The 16,828-nt window shown below is 38.1% G+C and overlaps 1 protein-coding gene across 1 annotated transcript in view; it reads right to left on the bottom strand.

Moving 5' to 3' along the window:
* WDR49 (WD repeat domain 49) overlaps positions 1–16,828 on the bottom strand; it is a 136,293-nt gene that overhangs the window by 29,703 nt on the left and 89,762 nt on the right. Inside the window, 4 exon segments of the mRNA XM_027123886.1 lie at positions 3,988–4,175; positions 6,124–6,288; positions 7,933–8,031; positions 9,969–10,078. Coding sequence (XP_026979687.1) covers positions 3,988–4,175; positions 6,124–6,288; positions 7,933–8,031; positions 9,969–10,078 — 562 coding nt within the window.

Raw genomic sequence — 16,828 nt, 5'->3', positions numbered from 1 at the left:
GGAATGACATGTTCTTTTCCAAGAGAAGCAAGAAATTTGGATATTATATGAAACCTCTTAATGTTTAAACATGGGCAACTAAATCAAATTTTAAACACTGGGTGAATAGGCTCGATCAAAGTCACTGGCCATCAAAGCAATCAGCTGAGGAGGGGCGCCAGTACACACTCTGCCCAACACAACAGTGGTCAGTGCTGAGATGGACACTGAAGAAGCACAAGCATCATCTAATGTCTTTTTATACCACAATCATCTGACAGTTTCTTGGGATAAATGTATCTCCACAGATAAACCATCCCTACCCCTATCTCTCCAACTCTAGAAATAGACATAGCACACCACATACTTTTAAAACTCTAACTTGAAAACCAACCTCAGATCAATAGCTATGTTATAAAACTGATTCACAGTTATTAAAAAAAAACTTCTTTTTTGAAATATACTGAATCACACTGCATTAAATTTTGAATACTTTAATCAGACTGAATGTGATTGGAAAATGAAGCCTTAGTGTATGAAATTAAAATACACGATTGCTTTTCCTTTTGTTTTTATAACTGCTAGAACAGAATTAATTCCACGAAAAGACAAATGCAACATTCAAATGTAGGTCAAAAGTCACTACACTGTACAAATCAAGCTGGTTCAGGAAAAATTGCTCTGATCCGAGCTATATTTAAGAATTGAGTCTCTTCTTATCTCTGTATTTCCGTCTGCCTCCCATATCTTTCTGTTCTTTCTGTGAAAGGGTGTCTCATCTCACACTATGAGAAGGACATTCACTGTTGCTTTTTTCCAGTATCTGCTAATTTTCTCTCTTTCTTCCTCCCCTCCTCTCCATTGCCCTCCCCTCCCACTGCCTCCTGTGGCCCTTGGAACTAACAGCACCCATATCCAAGACAGCTTGACAAAAGTGAGTTCTTAAAAAACATTTAAAGCTCAAGCAGAAGGGACTAGAAAACCCAGCTGTCCCCCGCTTTGCCCGCCTTTACTTTCTAAAACTACCCAGCTCTGGTGGCTCTTTTCCTATCTCGAACAGAAGGGAAAAAAACCAAACTATTTTCACGCAGGCTTTCTGAGGCTGAGTTCTTTGAAATACAAAAGCAGAGATGTGGATGGACCTAGAGACTGTCATACAGAGTGAAGTAAGTCAGAAAGAGAAAAACAAATATCGTATATTAACGCATATACATGGAACCCAGAAAAATGGTACAGAAGAACCAGTGTGCAGGGCAGAAATAGAGACACAGATGTAGAGAACAAACGTATGGACACCAAGGGGGGAAAGTGGCAGGGGCGGGGGGCAGTGGTGGGATGAATTGGGAGATTTTGATTGATATATATACACTAATATATATAAAATGGATAACGAATATGTGACGACCTATATACATGATGAAGTTCATCAATTTCATCAAATAGCTGATTTTACTGTTGATTTTTTTTCTTTCCATCCTCCCCCATCCCCTCCTTCCTTTCTTTCCACTTCTCAAGTTAGTTAAATCAGTTAGAAACCTTCTTTTGAACGTTCATACCATTTTCCTAACCTCTGTTACCATGAGCTGTTCTTTTGCATTTGTATCACAGATTGCTCTTCCCAAATGTACCTTTTTCAATTTCCGTATCAGACTTTAAAAAAAAGCGTTACATCACTGCAATCATTTAATATTTGCACAGTTTAGAATTCTGGCATTTCTGTTCATTCAGGAGTACTGTCTTAATTCCAGTAAGAACAAACTCACAGAAGCCCCAACTCTGATAAGATCGCTCCGACCTCATGAAGACTGGATAAGTTCCGTAGAGATGTGTGAGCCAGGCGGCCGCTTACTGGTTCTCTCCGCCTCTGAAGACTGCAGCATTTGTGCGACTGTTGTCTGTGGTGCTCCTGTCCAGATCTTTGGTCAGGTAGAAATATCATCTTCTTATTATTCTAATATTTACTTGACATTTATTATGAGCTAGGCCTGATTTCCATTTGAATCTCATCGGCCATTCAAGTTCATTAGTCATGAAAGAACTGACTTCCATTTCTGGAACTGTAGCTCCAGGCCTCCCTTATTAACCAAGGCAGTTCTATCAAGTGGAGGACACTGGAGACACGAAAAGTTTGGGGCCTCAACGCAGCTCAAAATGTGCCAGAATTTCTGAGAAAAATTTCTCCTCCAAAATAAGTGGATCCCTTCAATTTCAAAATTTAGTAGAAACACACTACAATGTGGATAGATTTACTGCATTATTATCAAACAGATGACTATGACAGCCAAGTAATCATCAGGTAATAATCAAATATAGAAAAATTTAGGAAAAAACCAAACTCTTCTGTTCATTGTCTGATTTATTCCTGCCTAAATAACAATTGCTAATGTTTGCTGAGTTTCTCCTGTTCTAAGGTCTCTACATGAATAATTTCATGTAATCTTCACAATTGCCCGTCCCATGAGGGATGAATGCTCATAATTCCCATTTTATAGATGAGGAAACAGAGGCACAGAGAGTTTGAATAAATTGCCTGAGCTCACAGAAGCTAATAAGTGGTAGAGTTTGGCGTTTGACTCAAGCTGGCTCATTTCAGAGCTCATGCTTTTAACCCTTTCCTCCCATGAAACTAAGCTGTGATTTATACCTGCTTATAAAAAAATAGAAGAAAGAAAATATTTATTGTCTCACATTTCTTTTCTTTTTTCCATTTATTTTCATGGGAACTCAGCTCCTGTTCCCTTTGTACTTTGGGGGACAAAATATCATCCCGATCTGTTTCAACCAGCACTGTTCAGACATGGTGGTGTGAGCATAGCCTGGAACCTCAGTTTCTATCTGGCCGGTTAACATGGTCCTATTCAGCAGCCTCAGGTGCCACTCTCATGCCCTGAGTGTGGCGATTCTCTTCATGCTGGAAGACGAAGTCTGTTGTTGCTCCCTTTGTGAAGTCGGCTTGAGGATATCAACCTGTGCTGACAGAATTCCGTACAGCCCTTTAGGACACGGAGGGTGATGGTAAATCAGAAAATGATGGTAAATTGTGCAGGTAGACCGTTTTGGGCCGGGTAATGCGGAAGTCTCCAAGAGCTGTACAGCCTCTTCTGCTCTGTAAATAAGGCAAGTGCTAGACTCTTCTCAGGAAAAAGAGTGTCTGGGTGGGAACTCAAATCGGTGTGTGGGCAGGTGTGATGAGACAGCGTGGGGCAAAGCTGGCATTCTGAACATGAAAGGAGTTGAAAAGCTGCTTCTGGCAGTTGGAGAAGTTAATGCGATGCTGACATTGCTATATGGCCATGCCACATGGGCTCTGGTGAGATGAGGTGCAAAAAAAAAAAGAGTGTCTTCAAGCGGGTGTTGTCTGGAGTATAAGTCCTTTAGATGGTGCTGAAGCAAGAAATAGGGCTGTTCCAGGTATGCGTGCCATATAAACTGTGTCCACCAAACACAATCTGTACTGCAATTTTATTTTAATTAAGAAATATGTGCTAGTAAAACTGTTCATTTTATACCTTTGATAGTTTTCCTTAGTTATTTCGTAAAGTCTTTTTCTCGCATAAAATACAAAAAATACTACTATTTTATAGTATTATTAGAAAATTGAGCAGTTAATCAGTGACACAAAAATCCCAAACTAACTCAGGAGGACAATAATGTTAGATGAAAGGCCAGGACTCTATTTAAATTATGTTTACGGTCTCACTTCAAATAAGGCATATCTTAACTGTTTATTCTCAAACAATGCATGGTATATTACTGACAATACTGCATTCCTAAATTGGGGGATTGACTTGACAATATATGAACAGAGGATTTTCAATATTGAGAAAAATCTGTTTTTCCCCATGAATTATTTAAAAGAAGTCTGATCAATACATATGTTTTCTTTAAAATACTCAGATTGATCGTGTCTTCCTTTATCTAGAAAACAGACAAGACCTGATTCATAGTTATCTGCAACAAAAGGCAGTCAAAAATTATAAAGATAGTGTTAGAATTTTTTCAATGTACCTCTGTATTCCAGATTTTCAACCACCCCTCAAGATCTCCTGCGGCGAGGTATCAATTTGACTCATCAGTAGACACAATAATGGAACCAACAACGTTATGAGCCAAAAATTCAGCCAGAAGGTGCTTCTTAAATGTATCCCAGAATCTGACATACCCAGATCCTCCACATGACACCAGGTTGGCACCCCCTAATATGTAAGAGAACCCCTAATTAGGAAACTACAAACACAAGAAACAACTTCCTCACTGGTTTGCCCTGTAGAAAGCATATGGATGTTGGAGAGGTGAGTAGCCCCAAAATCAACTTCCAGCATTCTGATTCTCTCAAATATAAACTGGAAAAAACCCTATGATACATTCACTGGTTTTTGTTGAATATTAAATGAGATAGGATGTGTAAGATGTTCCATTAAATCTAGTTACCACTCCTTCGTTCATTGTTTTGATATTATTTGGGTTTTTAAATTTTGATAGAAGTAATCTGTTACTTCAAATAAACTTACAAAATACTAATTTCAACATTATAATAATATTTCAATTACGTAAAACACATCTTTCTTAATTACCCGTGGGACACATATACCAAAGAAGTAAAATTCCTCTTGCACAGAGCTGGATGCGTGTATGTAGTTATAGCAGCATAGCTATTGATTCCTCTATGTAGCTGTATGCTTTGAATTCTACTTATGAGCTTGTTTTTTAATCTTTCATCAAGAATTCATTGTAAGTCCTTATGGAACACTTTCTTGGTTCATAGGCCTAGAACTAACCTTTTCATTTTCCATTTTTATAGGCTTGTAGAAGCACTTTACCTAAATTATTCTTCTGTGGCAAAGTTCCTATTATTATTTGATAAATCTGTAGACTTCCAATTTGCTTCACAAATGTGCTGCCTATTAACAATCATATCTGTTTAAGGTAGAAATAATGGTATGTAGCCGCTTCAGTGGAAACAATTTGGGAATACTGATAACAGTAAGAAGAATTAGTGTTGAGAGCAATTTCAGGATAATAGTTCATTTTGTAAGTATAAGTGCGTCCTGGAAAATAGAGAGTTTTAGAATCTGTTTCAAGGTCTATTCTAAATATTTCACAATGGTTCTAAAACTCTATAGGGGTATACCTTTATTGACTTTCAATGCAGAAAAATTATATAAGAAAATCATGCAGATTTTCCATCTGCAAATTGAATATGCGAGAGTGAATGTGGAAAACGTGGTTCAGATTTCTTTTTTCAATCATATGACATATATATGTCTAGATTCCTATTGTTGAGGAAAAATATTTCTAAAATTTAAAAATTACTTTTTAGGTGAAAGGTCAAAACTACGCCTTGTTCTCAGGAGCAGATTTTTACTCTGGGAACACGTAGGCTGCATCAACACCACACTAACACAGCCATTGAAGACAAAGGGGAAATTAAGCAAAGAGTTATTCAATCTATTATAATATCAAATAACTATGGTAAATCATACGTTGGCATACATCTTAGAAGAAGCTCTAACCAGAACTCTGACTTATTCTGGAAAGGATTCATAGTTGGTAAAGACACCCAAAGCATTACCCATAGCCCCACACCAAAAATATTAAGACAAAGAGCAGGCAGCTCTCTTGACCTGGGATCAGCAGTTAGCAGCAGCTATTTCAAATTTTGCTATTGCCCCCAATCTCCAAGTTTGTCACTATTTTCTCATAGCCCACTTTGATAATAAGTGCCAGCGTGGTCATCTCAAGACTCAACCCTTCTACCCCATGCAGACCTAAGCTTTGGCTCGTATATTTGGAGCATATTTCTTGCTGTGCCCTCTACCCTACCAAATCTCTACGCCATGGCTACAACACCAATTCTGATCGTTGCCCAGAGTTTTTCTCACTCTGATCCTGACACACGCAGCACTGTATAAATTGCTTGTGGGGTCTGGTCTAGCTCCTGTTCCTGGACCCATCCTCCTGAATCCTAACCTCGTCTGCCACGGCCTGTGGCTTCCTGTGACCTGGTGCTGACTGTTCGCTAGACACAGTCAAACTCTACAAGACCTAGATCGGATTAGATTGAACTTTCTTTATTGTTCCCTGCTCCAACACTTCACAATATATCAAAGCAGTCTACAGTCAAAATATAAATATATATTTTACCTGTGGCTGCAATGTTTTTTCTTGCTTCAAGGAAGCAAAGCCTCATAACAGCTTTATTGCACTCAGTGTCTGTCTCAAAGGAACAGGCTCCCAGCGTGGCCTGGTCAGCCATGGGGTGGGTGAAGCAGCTCCTCCCGGCACCAGGAAGCTTTTGAGGCTCTCTATCTGAGATGGAGAGAAGCCAGGTGTCTTAATGAAGAGACATATGCTTTTCAAACAAAACACTTATGAAAAACAATAGGCTCACCCCCATCACAGCCTCCAAAGACTCCAGCAAACCTCATAATGTTTCCAGTCAACATCTACGGAGCCTTGTGCTGTTCACTTCTTCAACCCCAACTACAAGGATTGCTTGATTCCATTTTTATTTCTCATACTCCGTACAAGCTTACTGTGTTTTCCCTTGATGTGAATTAATAGGGACTTGATTTTATAGTCCCTGCTAACACCTTAGAGATCCTGATATGTTCAAGACAAATGTGATTTTAATATCATGGCATTTTCAACTTATTAATCATTAATATTAAGCTTGCAAATAATTTAATGAACATGAGATACGACTATGTAATGTATTTCAATGATCATTCTTAAGCAATATTATTTTAGTGAGTTACCCTGGAAAGGATATTCCTAATGGTGCTTCAATGATCTAATGATATCATCTCCAAGCCACACTAATAAAAACTGGGGATATTCATCTCAGAATCTATAAACAGTCTGCACACAGTTATGAAAAACCTATACAGAGGTGTCTTCAAAATTGCAAAGCAAGAAATCTATAGCAATGCCTCTTGTGTCTTTTATACATTTGACATTATCTGCTTTTCTTTCCTATCTGACTGTCTGTTTTTAATCATAGCCACAGTTAGGTTCACTACCAGAACAAGACTGTGCTCTCCTGAGGACTAATGCAGACAAAGATGCAGAATTCCACCCTCTCCATGGAGAATTCAGATGAACCCTCATGATTAGCTCTTTGGACATAAAGCAGGTCAGAGTTTTGTGCCTGCAGCCAAGTAAACTCTAAATCTCTTAAGTTAGTCATCTTCCTCCTAAAAAATTACTCCCTTAGCTTTTCACACACACACACAAAAGCTGTATCTGATGACCAGTCCTTTCATAAGGTCTAACTCAGCCTCTGTGAGTTTATCCAGTTGAGACAACAGAACCTCACTGGGCCCTGAGGATATGACATATTCATTACCCAAATAAATTAGTCTAAGGAAAAACCTTTAGTATCTAAAGAAACTAAAATAAAATGTGAAAGGCAATTGTCCAGACATTTTGCTTAAGTATAAAGTATTCATCTGCTATGCTAAACTCCCACCAGACACAAGTTACTCCCATCTCATGCTTCTCACAGGTTTCTAAAGCATGAAATAATGTAAGGTTTCCAGGTGGTATAATATTTAATACAAGCTCCAGATTGAGCCTGAGCCGCCTATCAAGTGAACACGAGTTCCCATCTTCCTACCAAGGAGCGCCCAAGGTTCAGCCAAAGGCAATTTGGCGAGGTTTATTGGCAAAAAATAAACTAGATAAAAATGAGAGGCCTGCTCCCTGCTGTCAGTAATTCAGAAACGCTGATCTAGCATAAAGAGAAGGAACGGCAGCCACGGAGAATTTGCTAAGCCAAGTAAATCTCAAGGTTCTTTTTAGTCACGTTGCCGAGACGACATCACTAATCCCTTGTGCTGATAGCCAATCATCTATGATTTAGGAGCAAGCTGCAGCAGGTCCATGAACAAACAACCAGGCTTACTGTGGCTGAACCCAGCCACATTATTTTAGCTGCAAACTTAGGCTCACCCGATTTGGATTTTAGCAGCCGCTGATAATCAGGGTGAAGGATATAGTGAGCATTTTCTGTGCTACTGTTCCACAGGACAGTTTCTCCATCACAGCTCCCTATATGAGCCAAGACAGAGAACAGAACTTGCCTGAAAGTTAGATAGAAAATATGAGCAACAGCAATTAGAAGAAATCATTATCGAAATAACTTACACGGAATCTGGCGCTTCGTAAGTTCTCACTGCGTATTTGGAGACATGAACAAATAGTAATTACTAGTGTTTTTATTAAACTTTAGAACTTAGAAACTTCATGAAATATCTGTTCAGTAAGTGTGACAGAAATTATTGTTATATCTTTTTCATTTTATAGTAATAAAGCATTCAGAATAAAAGCTTTGTAACTAAACAGCTTGAGTCTGAGTCCCGGTTCTACCACCTACTAGCTGTGTAACCTTGGGCAAGTTATTTAACTTTACCTGATGCCACAAGTTCCTCACCTATAAACCTTGGTTAATAATTTTATTTTTTTCATAGGGCTGCTGTGAAGAATGAAAAGCACTTAGTGCCTAGCATATTACAAATACTGAAAAAGTGTTAATAATTTTTGTCATATTTGTTTATTATTGAGGGCAAACAAATTAAGTCCTTCTTGGTTTCTGTTTCCTACAGTCTTCGTGTGTGTATGTGTGTGTGTGTGTGCGTGTGTGTGTGTGTGCATGTGCGTGTGTGTGTGTGTGTGTGTTCTTTTTTTTAATTGAAGTATAGTTGATGTGTGTGTGTTCTTTCAGTTCCTTCTCTTTTATGTCCTTTATTGAATGCTGCTTTCTCCAATATTAAAAGTTTCCCTACACAAAGTCCTTCCCTACTGCTCATTACAGAAAACATAGAAAAGCCCAAATAGCGAGGCTAAGTCTGACCAAGCCTGTCTCGGGAGGAGCAGTGCAAGCCCAGACCACTGCTCTCAGCAGCCCAGTGAGGAAAGTTCCCTAGTGAGCAGAATGCCAACATCAAGTGGAGAGCAGAAGACCAGAGCTGAGTGGGCTGTACTGATGGTGTCTTTCTTGGGATTTGGAGAGAGAAGAGAGTAATACATGCTGAACTCTGTAAACTGCCCGAGGATGATGGGTTTCCACGGATTACCTGTCCATGGGAGTAGACTTCCAGCAGCTACATAGCAAATTCAACTGCAGAGTTGGCCCCCCAGAAGATAATCAGGCAAGTTCTGAAAACAATGAAACTGTAAATGTAGATAGAGCAGGAAACCTTGTATTGTAACACTTCATAGATATCCAAGCTCTTTTCCTGTAATTTTTCATTCTTCTTAATTGATGACATTTCTGGTTCTATAAAAAAAAAATTAGTCTGTCAAAATACAGACTTGATAATTTCATGGTGCAATCTGTCTCTATAAATTTATTTCTTTGGCTGGAAATGATTCAGCAATTTCTGATCCGTTAATATATCATGTCAAAGTATGCCTGTGGATCCTTTCAAGAGCTTGGATTTATAGACGTTTCATGAGACCAGTCTTTAACCAATGTTATTTAGACTAAATTGTGCCACAGGGTTAATGTGTTCCCATTACAAAATATCTGAGTACCACGGAAGTGTGATTTGTACCCAACAGCCCTAATGCTGCTCCTCAAAAAAGGACAATGAAAATAAAACTTGTATTTACTGATGAGCTTATTGTGAGCACTGGGTTAAATCCTTACACAGATTATCTTGTGCAATCTTCAGTATAAACCAAGATACTGATATATTATTATTAATCAGAAAAAATTATAATTTAGAGTTTAAATAACTTTCTCCATATGAGGTAGTGGCAAGTGGTGGAACCGTTATCTGAAGCCAGGTAGCCAAGCTCAGGAGCTGATGGTCATAACCATTATCACCCAGCCCTAGAAATAAGGATCAAGAGTATCTCTAAGGGCAAGGACTGCTTCTTTAAGAAATCTTTTCATTTTGCAGTTGAGAAAAGGCTTTTTCAAAGTGAGTGAGGCAAAAAAATACAATTTTCACAACTGATGGTCATGTGAAGGTTCAAGTAACCTGTAACAAGAATTTGTGGAGGTAAAAATGCAGTGCGTACGATATCATTACGGTGTTGTACTCCTCCCTTCCATTCTTCAGGCTGGATGAAAAACTGATTGAAGTTTTTACTTAGAGTAAAACAGAGTAATAGCCCTAGTAAAAAAGGATATAGCACTTCGCTGTGGATATAAAAGTGATATAGATATTGAGTAGCCATCATGCACTTGGATGGTGTGATTTGAGAGGTCTAAAAGATGCTGCTGCCCAAAATTTTATCCCTACTTGTCATCCATAAGGCTGAATCCCCACACTGAACTTGCTTTTGGATTCTCTCCTGAATCCTCTGGCAAATTATAAATATTTAATATCAGAAGGTTAATCTTCCTTTCATAATCATTAAACCAACCATGCATGCATCTATCAGATTAATTATCCACAACCAAGACCCTAAAACAAAATTTCTCCAACATGGAACCACCAAAAGGGTTTTGACAGTAACAATAAAAAAGGGTAGAGTCTGTGGGTCCTTTTTCATACAGCATCTTGAGGAACTATATTTGTGGAACACTTGAAAATGCCACTTCAAAGAAATGGGATGGAGGACAGATATGTTTTCAACAGAAACAGTAGTTTTGAAAAGGTCAGTATTCTGGGGCACTTCTGGTGAATTTGAGGACAGACCAGAAAAGACAGAGAATGAAATGTCTTGTGCCTGGTAGAGAAGGGAGGAGCCTAAAGTTAAATTGGGGGGGCATCAAAATATGGGGCCACCGTGTTTCCTCTTGATTCCAACTCTGGCTCCCAGCCTCTGGTAAGCCTCTCCCTCCTTCTAGAGCCACACACATTTCAAAGGAGCATTTGTAACCCCAGGCTTGGTGTCTCCACCCACGTTGTCTCTTCACCTTTCTGAAATCTTGCTTTCTATTCCGCCCACGCTAAAGGTCTCCCAACTGCCCTGCCAGTGTATCTAACTCCTCACCCTCTGATGGATGTGAGTTTGTTCCTGGAACTCTTCTGTTTCCAAACACCCTGCTTCTCTTCCTGCCTCCCCAACCTTTCATTCCTTGTACTCTACTTCATCTCCCTTTTCTCTATTTCTCTTGTTAATATGGACATTACTCACTGTCATTCCTCCACTCTCCTCTCACTGCTCAAAAGGGCTTGTTCAGAGATTTTGTACACCATCGTAATTTCCAATCTCACTTCTGTACAAATGGCTCTTAAATTTATCTACATTTAGAACTTTTTCCAGTGTTGAGTCACTCTCACTTGACACCTGACAGTTCCATTATAGTTTCCATCATCAACACATCAAAAATCCAAATGTTTCATCTTCGCTCCACAGGATGACTCCCTAAATTCCCAAAATTGGTTAATAGACCAGAATTCCACCTTCCTGCATGCCTTTCTCTTCTCTAGTCAAATAAAATACTCAGATTCTTCCTCTGTGATATGTTACATATTCATTCCTTCCTTTATATTTTAAATAACCAATGACAGCTTCCTAGCTCAGCACTCACTAGCTCATGGTGGAAAATTTTTAATAGCCTCTTAACCCATTTCACTGTTTCTAGGCTACACATCTCTGGTACATTCTTCATCCTGCAACCAGATTAATCATTCCATTCAGGAGCTCTTAATATACATTCATTCTACAAGCATTTCTTTTCTCCTTGGAAGTCCCTGTTCATGGTGCTGCAGGGGACAGAGCCATGAATATAAAGTGATTAAAATGCAAAGTGAAATGTGCTAAGTGCCAAGGAAGTACTGACCAACTGCCATGGAAATCCAGGTGTAGCAATCACAGAAGGCTGAGTGAAGGGGTTATTTTTGAGCTGGACCATAACGGATGGGTAAGATTTGGAAGAGGAAGTCGCTCTAGGCAGAGTGGGGAAACAGCATGATCAAAAGGTAAGGCTAAGGCCCTGTTAAAAACCATTTCTTAGTTTTTTCCATTTCCTACATGACAAAATTCAAATGTCTGGGGGCCTGTTATTCAAGATCTAATAATATTTGGATCCAATCAACTTTTTTAGAGTTTTTCCCTTTATCCTTCTATCCTTGGTTTTCAAAGTAAAATGTGAATGTCCAGCTATTTGAGAGGGCTACTAGAAGCCACAGGGTAAATATGGCATGCCTTCCTAAGTGTTCATTTTACTCAAAGGGTTTTAGGGAAAATATTTTTATATTAAAAATAAAGCTACATCCCACTACTGGGCATATACCCTGAGAAAATCAAAATTCAAAAAGAGTCATGTACCAAAATGTTCATTGCAGCTCTATTTACAATAGCCCGGAGATGGAAACAACCTAAGTGCCCATCATCGGATGAATGGATAAAGAAGATGTGGCACATATATACAATGGAATATTACTCAGCCATAAAAAGAAACGAAATTGAGCTATTTGTAATGAGGTGGATAGACCTAGAGTCTGTCATACAGAGTGAAGTAAGTCAGAAAGAGAGAGACAAATACCGTATGCCAACACATATATATGGAATTTAAGAAAAAAAATGTCATGAAGAACCTAGGGGTAAGACAGGAATAAAGACACAGACCTACTGGAGAACGGACTTGAGGATATGGGGAGGGGGAAGGGTGAGCTGTGACAGGGCGAAAGAGAGTCATGGACATATATACACTAACAAACGTAAGGTAGATAGCTAGTGGGAAGCAGCCGCATGGCACAGGGAGATCAGCTCGGTGCTTTGTGACCTCCTGGAGGGGTGGGATAGGGAGGGTGGGAGGGAGGGAGACGCAAGAGGGAAGAGATACGGGAACATATGTATATGTATAACTGATTCACTTTGTTATAAAGCAGAAACTAATACACCATTGTAAAGCAATTATACTCCAATAAAGATGTTAAAAAAAATTTTAAAAATAAAAAAAAATAAAGATACATGAATTCATGAAATAGAATGTAAAATTCACCTGGATTTTATAGATAGAATGCAAGTTTTCAAATAACTTTCTTGCTTGTAGGAGCTGTTTTGAGCTGTTAGGAATATTCAGAGGCTGTTTCTGAAGCACATCTCAGGTTCAAGCCAAGCAATACTCTTACTGCTCTCTAAGTATGCTTTGCATTTCTAGCTGCCTTTTTTTTTTAATTTATTTATTATTTATTTATTTATTTTATTTATTTTTGGCTGCGTCAGGTCTTAGTTGTGGCACGCAGGATCTTCATTGAGGCGTGGGGATCTTTCGCTGTGGCGCACCGGCTCTTCGCTGTGGTGCGCGGACTTCTCTCTAGCTGTGGTGTGTGGGTTTTCTCTAGTTGTGGTGCACAGGCTCCAGGGCACATGGGCTCTGTAGTTGTGGCATGCGGGTTCCAGAGCTTGTGGGCTCTGTAGTTTGTGGCACGGCGGGCTCTCTAGTTGAGGTGCGTGAGCTCAGTAGTTGTGGCGTGCAGGCTTGGTTGACCCGCAGCATGTGGGATCTTAGTTCCCTGATCAGGGATAACCCGCGTCCCCTGCATTGTAAGACGGATGCTTTACCACTGGACCACCAGGGAAGTCCCCTAGCTGCTTTGTTTTTATTCATGATGGGTTCTTCGATTCCTCCATAGATTTCCTTTCACACACAGACCCACATCTACCTGTCTACACACCCATTTGTTAAGTCTATCTTGTTCTGTAGTCTTTCTTAATAACTAGTGCTGAAAGAAATATTTCCCTCTTCTGACCTCTTACATCATTTGCAGTTTACTTACAACATTTAATTAATATTATATAGTCTCTGCTCCTCTGCTAGATTGTAAGCTCTCAGAAACCAGGGATCATGTCTTATTCTACAACCCTCAGTGGCAATCATAGTGACCTACACACATTAAGTATCAATAAATATTTGTCAAATGAAGGAAGGAAAAATTCTCTGCTCAGATGTTACCTCCTTGGGTAAGCCTTCCCTGACCACCCAAGCTAAAGACTCTTCCTTGAGTTTCTCATTCTTCATCTATATCATTTTTCTTTATTACATTATCATTATGTGATATTGGGGTCTTTACCTATTTGTCTGTTTCTTTTCTGTCTCTCCTACCATAAGTAGGCTCTAGGAGAGCAAAGACTTTGTTTCCTCCCCTCAGCATCAGTAGTGCCTAGAATAGTACCTAGAAAATAATAGGCATTTCATAAAAACTTGCTGAATCAATATATGAATTATTTTATTTTTAAATCAATAATTTAATGTTACCTTAGTATTAATATAAGGCTTAGCAAGAAAAGATAATATAAATAAGGTAATTTGCAGTTCTGAAATTGTCATTAATCTCATAATAGCTTTATATGCATATATTTTTAATTTTCTCTCTACCTGTTGGTAAGTTTGGTTGAAGAGGTTACCTTTTGGGAATGGAGAATGTGAGGGTGGGAGTGAGAGAGAAGTGATCAGTCCATATCTCTTCTATTATCTCTCAGACAAAATACAATGTCAGATGTCTTCTTTGCCAAGCTATCCATATTAACTAGGTATATTTAGGGAGTACCACCCAAAGGCACAAAATCCCTTTCATAAGATGGTATAAAAAGCCCTTCTGATATTTGACCTTGTGTGTCAAAATGGTGAGAAACTAATTAGCTGCCACCTTTCCCTTGAAACCTAACCTGAAACTTTCATTTGAAATGAGTTATCCTTAAAATACCTTCAGAATCCACACTGTATTTCTTACTTTGTACATTTCCAAGATAACTATTTTTTTTAAGTTTGTACTTTTGCCAAAAGTAAAACTGAAGTGCAGAATGAGCCCATTTTTAGGCCATTTTAGGAGTCTGAGAGATTTGTTCTTTCTGACATTGAAGGAGTTTACTAACTCCATTCCACACCTCACATTTGAAATCCTGGGAGTACTGCTACCGAGTCTTTGTGTCTTCTTGTGATGCCAACCTTATCTCTAATTCAGAATTTAGATATGATGACCAACTCTGTGAAAGCAAAATTAGTTTACCTGTCCAGGACAAAATTTTTTTTAATGTTTTAAAAAACAATCTCTTTTAGGATGAATGAGATAGGAAAATAACTTTTACCAAAACTTATCATGTAGAAATTGTCATGGTGAGAACAAAAGAACACAGTCAACTATTTGTTCCCTCGGAGATTAATTGTTCATGTTTTGTTAGTCCAATGATCATAAGAACGTATCTGTGTTCAATCCATTGCTTTTTAGGCCAAAAGGATTATCTCAAAGATAGAGAATGAGGTCAAAATAAATCAGTTCATTTTTATTCTTTTTCCTAAAATTTGCAGAGTCCAATTTTGGATACTGAAATTGTCACAAAATTAGTTTTGAGGGTTACTTGTGAATTTCAAACATACTCGCCCCGTCCTAGCCTCCAACAATATTATTCAGAATAAGTCACAACTTTGGAAATTTTCATTCTGATTTTTATCCTAATAAGAGAAACTGACTGAGTCATATATAAGATTATGTATAGTTCCCTAGCAAGGCAATTATTAAGAATTTAATATCTTGTGATACATAAGTTTTATTGTTGAGGAACTTCAAATCCCTAATCTCATTTCCCTTAAAAATACTTTTAGAAATAAAATTATATCAACAGCTATTTACTGACCATTTACTTTTTAAAGGACGCTACTATCAATCATATTTTCAGAATTATTTCTAATTATATGAAAGATTCTCTTTTTATTTGTATAAGTCTAGATATTTTAGAGATAAAACCTTCATAAAGGGAGGTTTCTCCTTTAACTAAAAGAGGAGAAATAAAGTGGGGAAAACAAAGAGCTTGAGTTTATTTCTACAGAGAGTTGCAAATACAGAATCATGGAATTTTAGGGCATAAAATTAAGATAAAAATAAGATCAAATCTTAAACTATTATGATTATTTATTTGATTTCACCAGAACTATACATATTAGATGACTACTTTTAACAAATGCAAAGGTAATTGATCATCTATTCACTTAGTTTTACCAACATAAATACGGCTAGGTATTTAACCAGGTATTTTTTAACTGACCCTATGTCAATTCACAACTTTGTCTCTAAGCATATTTTGCTTAAGGTGATAAGAAACATATTTCTAGAAGTTCTGAATTTGGGGCTTCTTTTTTCTGATGGAAATATTCTCTAGATATGAAAGGTCATATTTCTAAATAACCAGCATGGGCTCTCTGATTCAGGCTTTGCTTAGGCCCATTTCACAGCGACATTTTCCATATCTTGCCTTGTATGCTTCAACTCCCCAACTAGAATGTGATGCCCTTGAAGGAAGGAATCCTGCTTCTTCAATTTCAGTCCATCATTGTTCCTAACTCCATGTTTTCCATCTAGGTGCAGTTTAAAGATATTTGTGGAAAGGAAAGGGGAAAAATCATGGTAAGCTAAAATTCTAAGGTACTGTTAAGTTGATAAATGTGTGGGTTTTTATGTGTTTCTTCAAGTGCACAAAACTGATTCATTAGCTTTGACATGACCAACCTACTCATTCATATTATTTATTTAAAAGTATATAATTGATCTCCCAAGATTTAATGACTCCGTCTGTAACTCAGGAATGGTGGAAAGAGCATGGACCTTGGCATAGAATTCTAACTCGGCTGCCTGCTAGCCTTGGCCAGGCTACCCAACCTCTTCAAGCCTTGCCTCCCTCTTTGTGAAAGAGAATTGGTAATACTTAGCTTTCCGGCTTACTGTAATGAGAGAATAGATTTGAATAGCTAGGCTGCTTTCCTCTAATTCGGAGTGTAATTACTGGGTAATCAATCTCTCTAATCCTCAGATTCCCTGTCTATTCAATAAACATTAATTAAGCCATTCAACAAATATCATTGAGCATCTAATGAGCCCCAGAAACTATATATATATATAGCATATGTATATATATATATATATATATATATATATATATATATATATAT

This window comes from Aethalodelphis obliquidens, unplaced genomic scaffold (genome assembly GCF_003676395.1).
Source record: "Aethalodelphis obliquidens isolate GAN/ISIS:26980383/991018 unplaced genomic scaffold, ASM367639v1 scaffold1, whole genome shotgun sequence".
In the NCBI taxonomy this organism is placed as follows: domain Eukaryota; kingdom Metazoa; phylum Chordata; class Mammalia; order Artiodactyla; family Delphinidae; genus Aethalodelphis; species Aethalodelphis obliquidens.
This window is presented reverse-complemented; position numbering and strand designations above follow the sequence as displayed.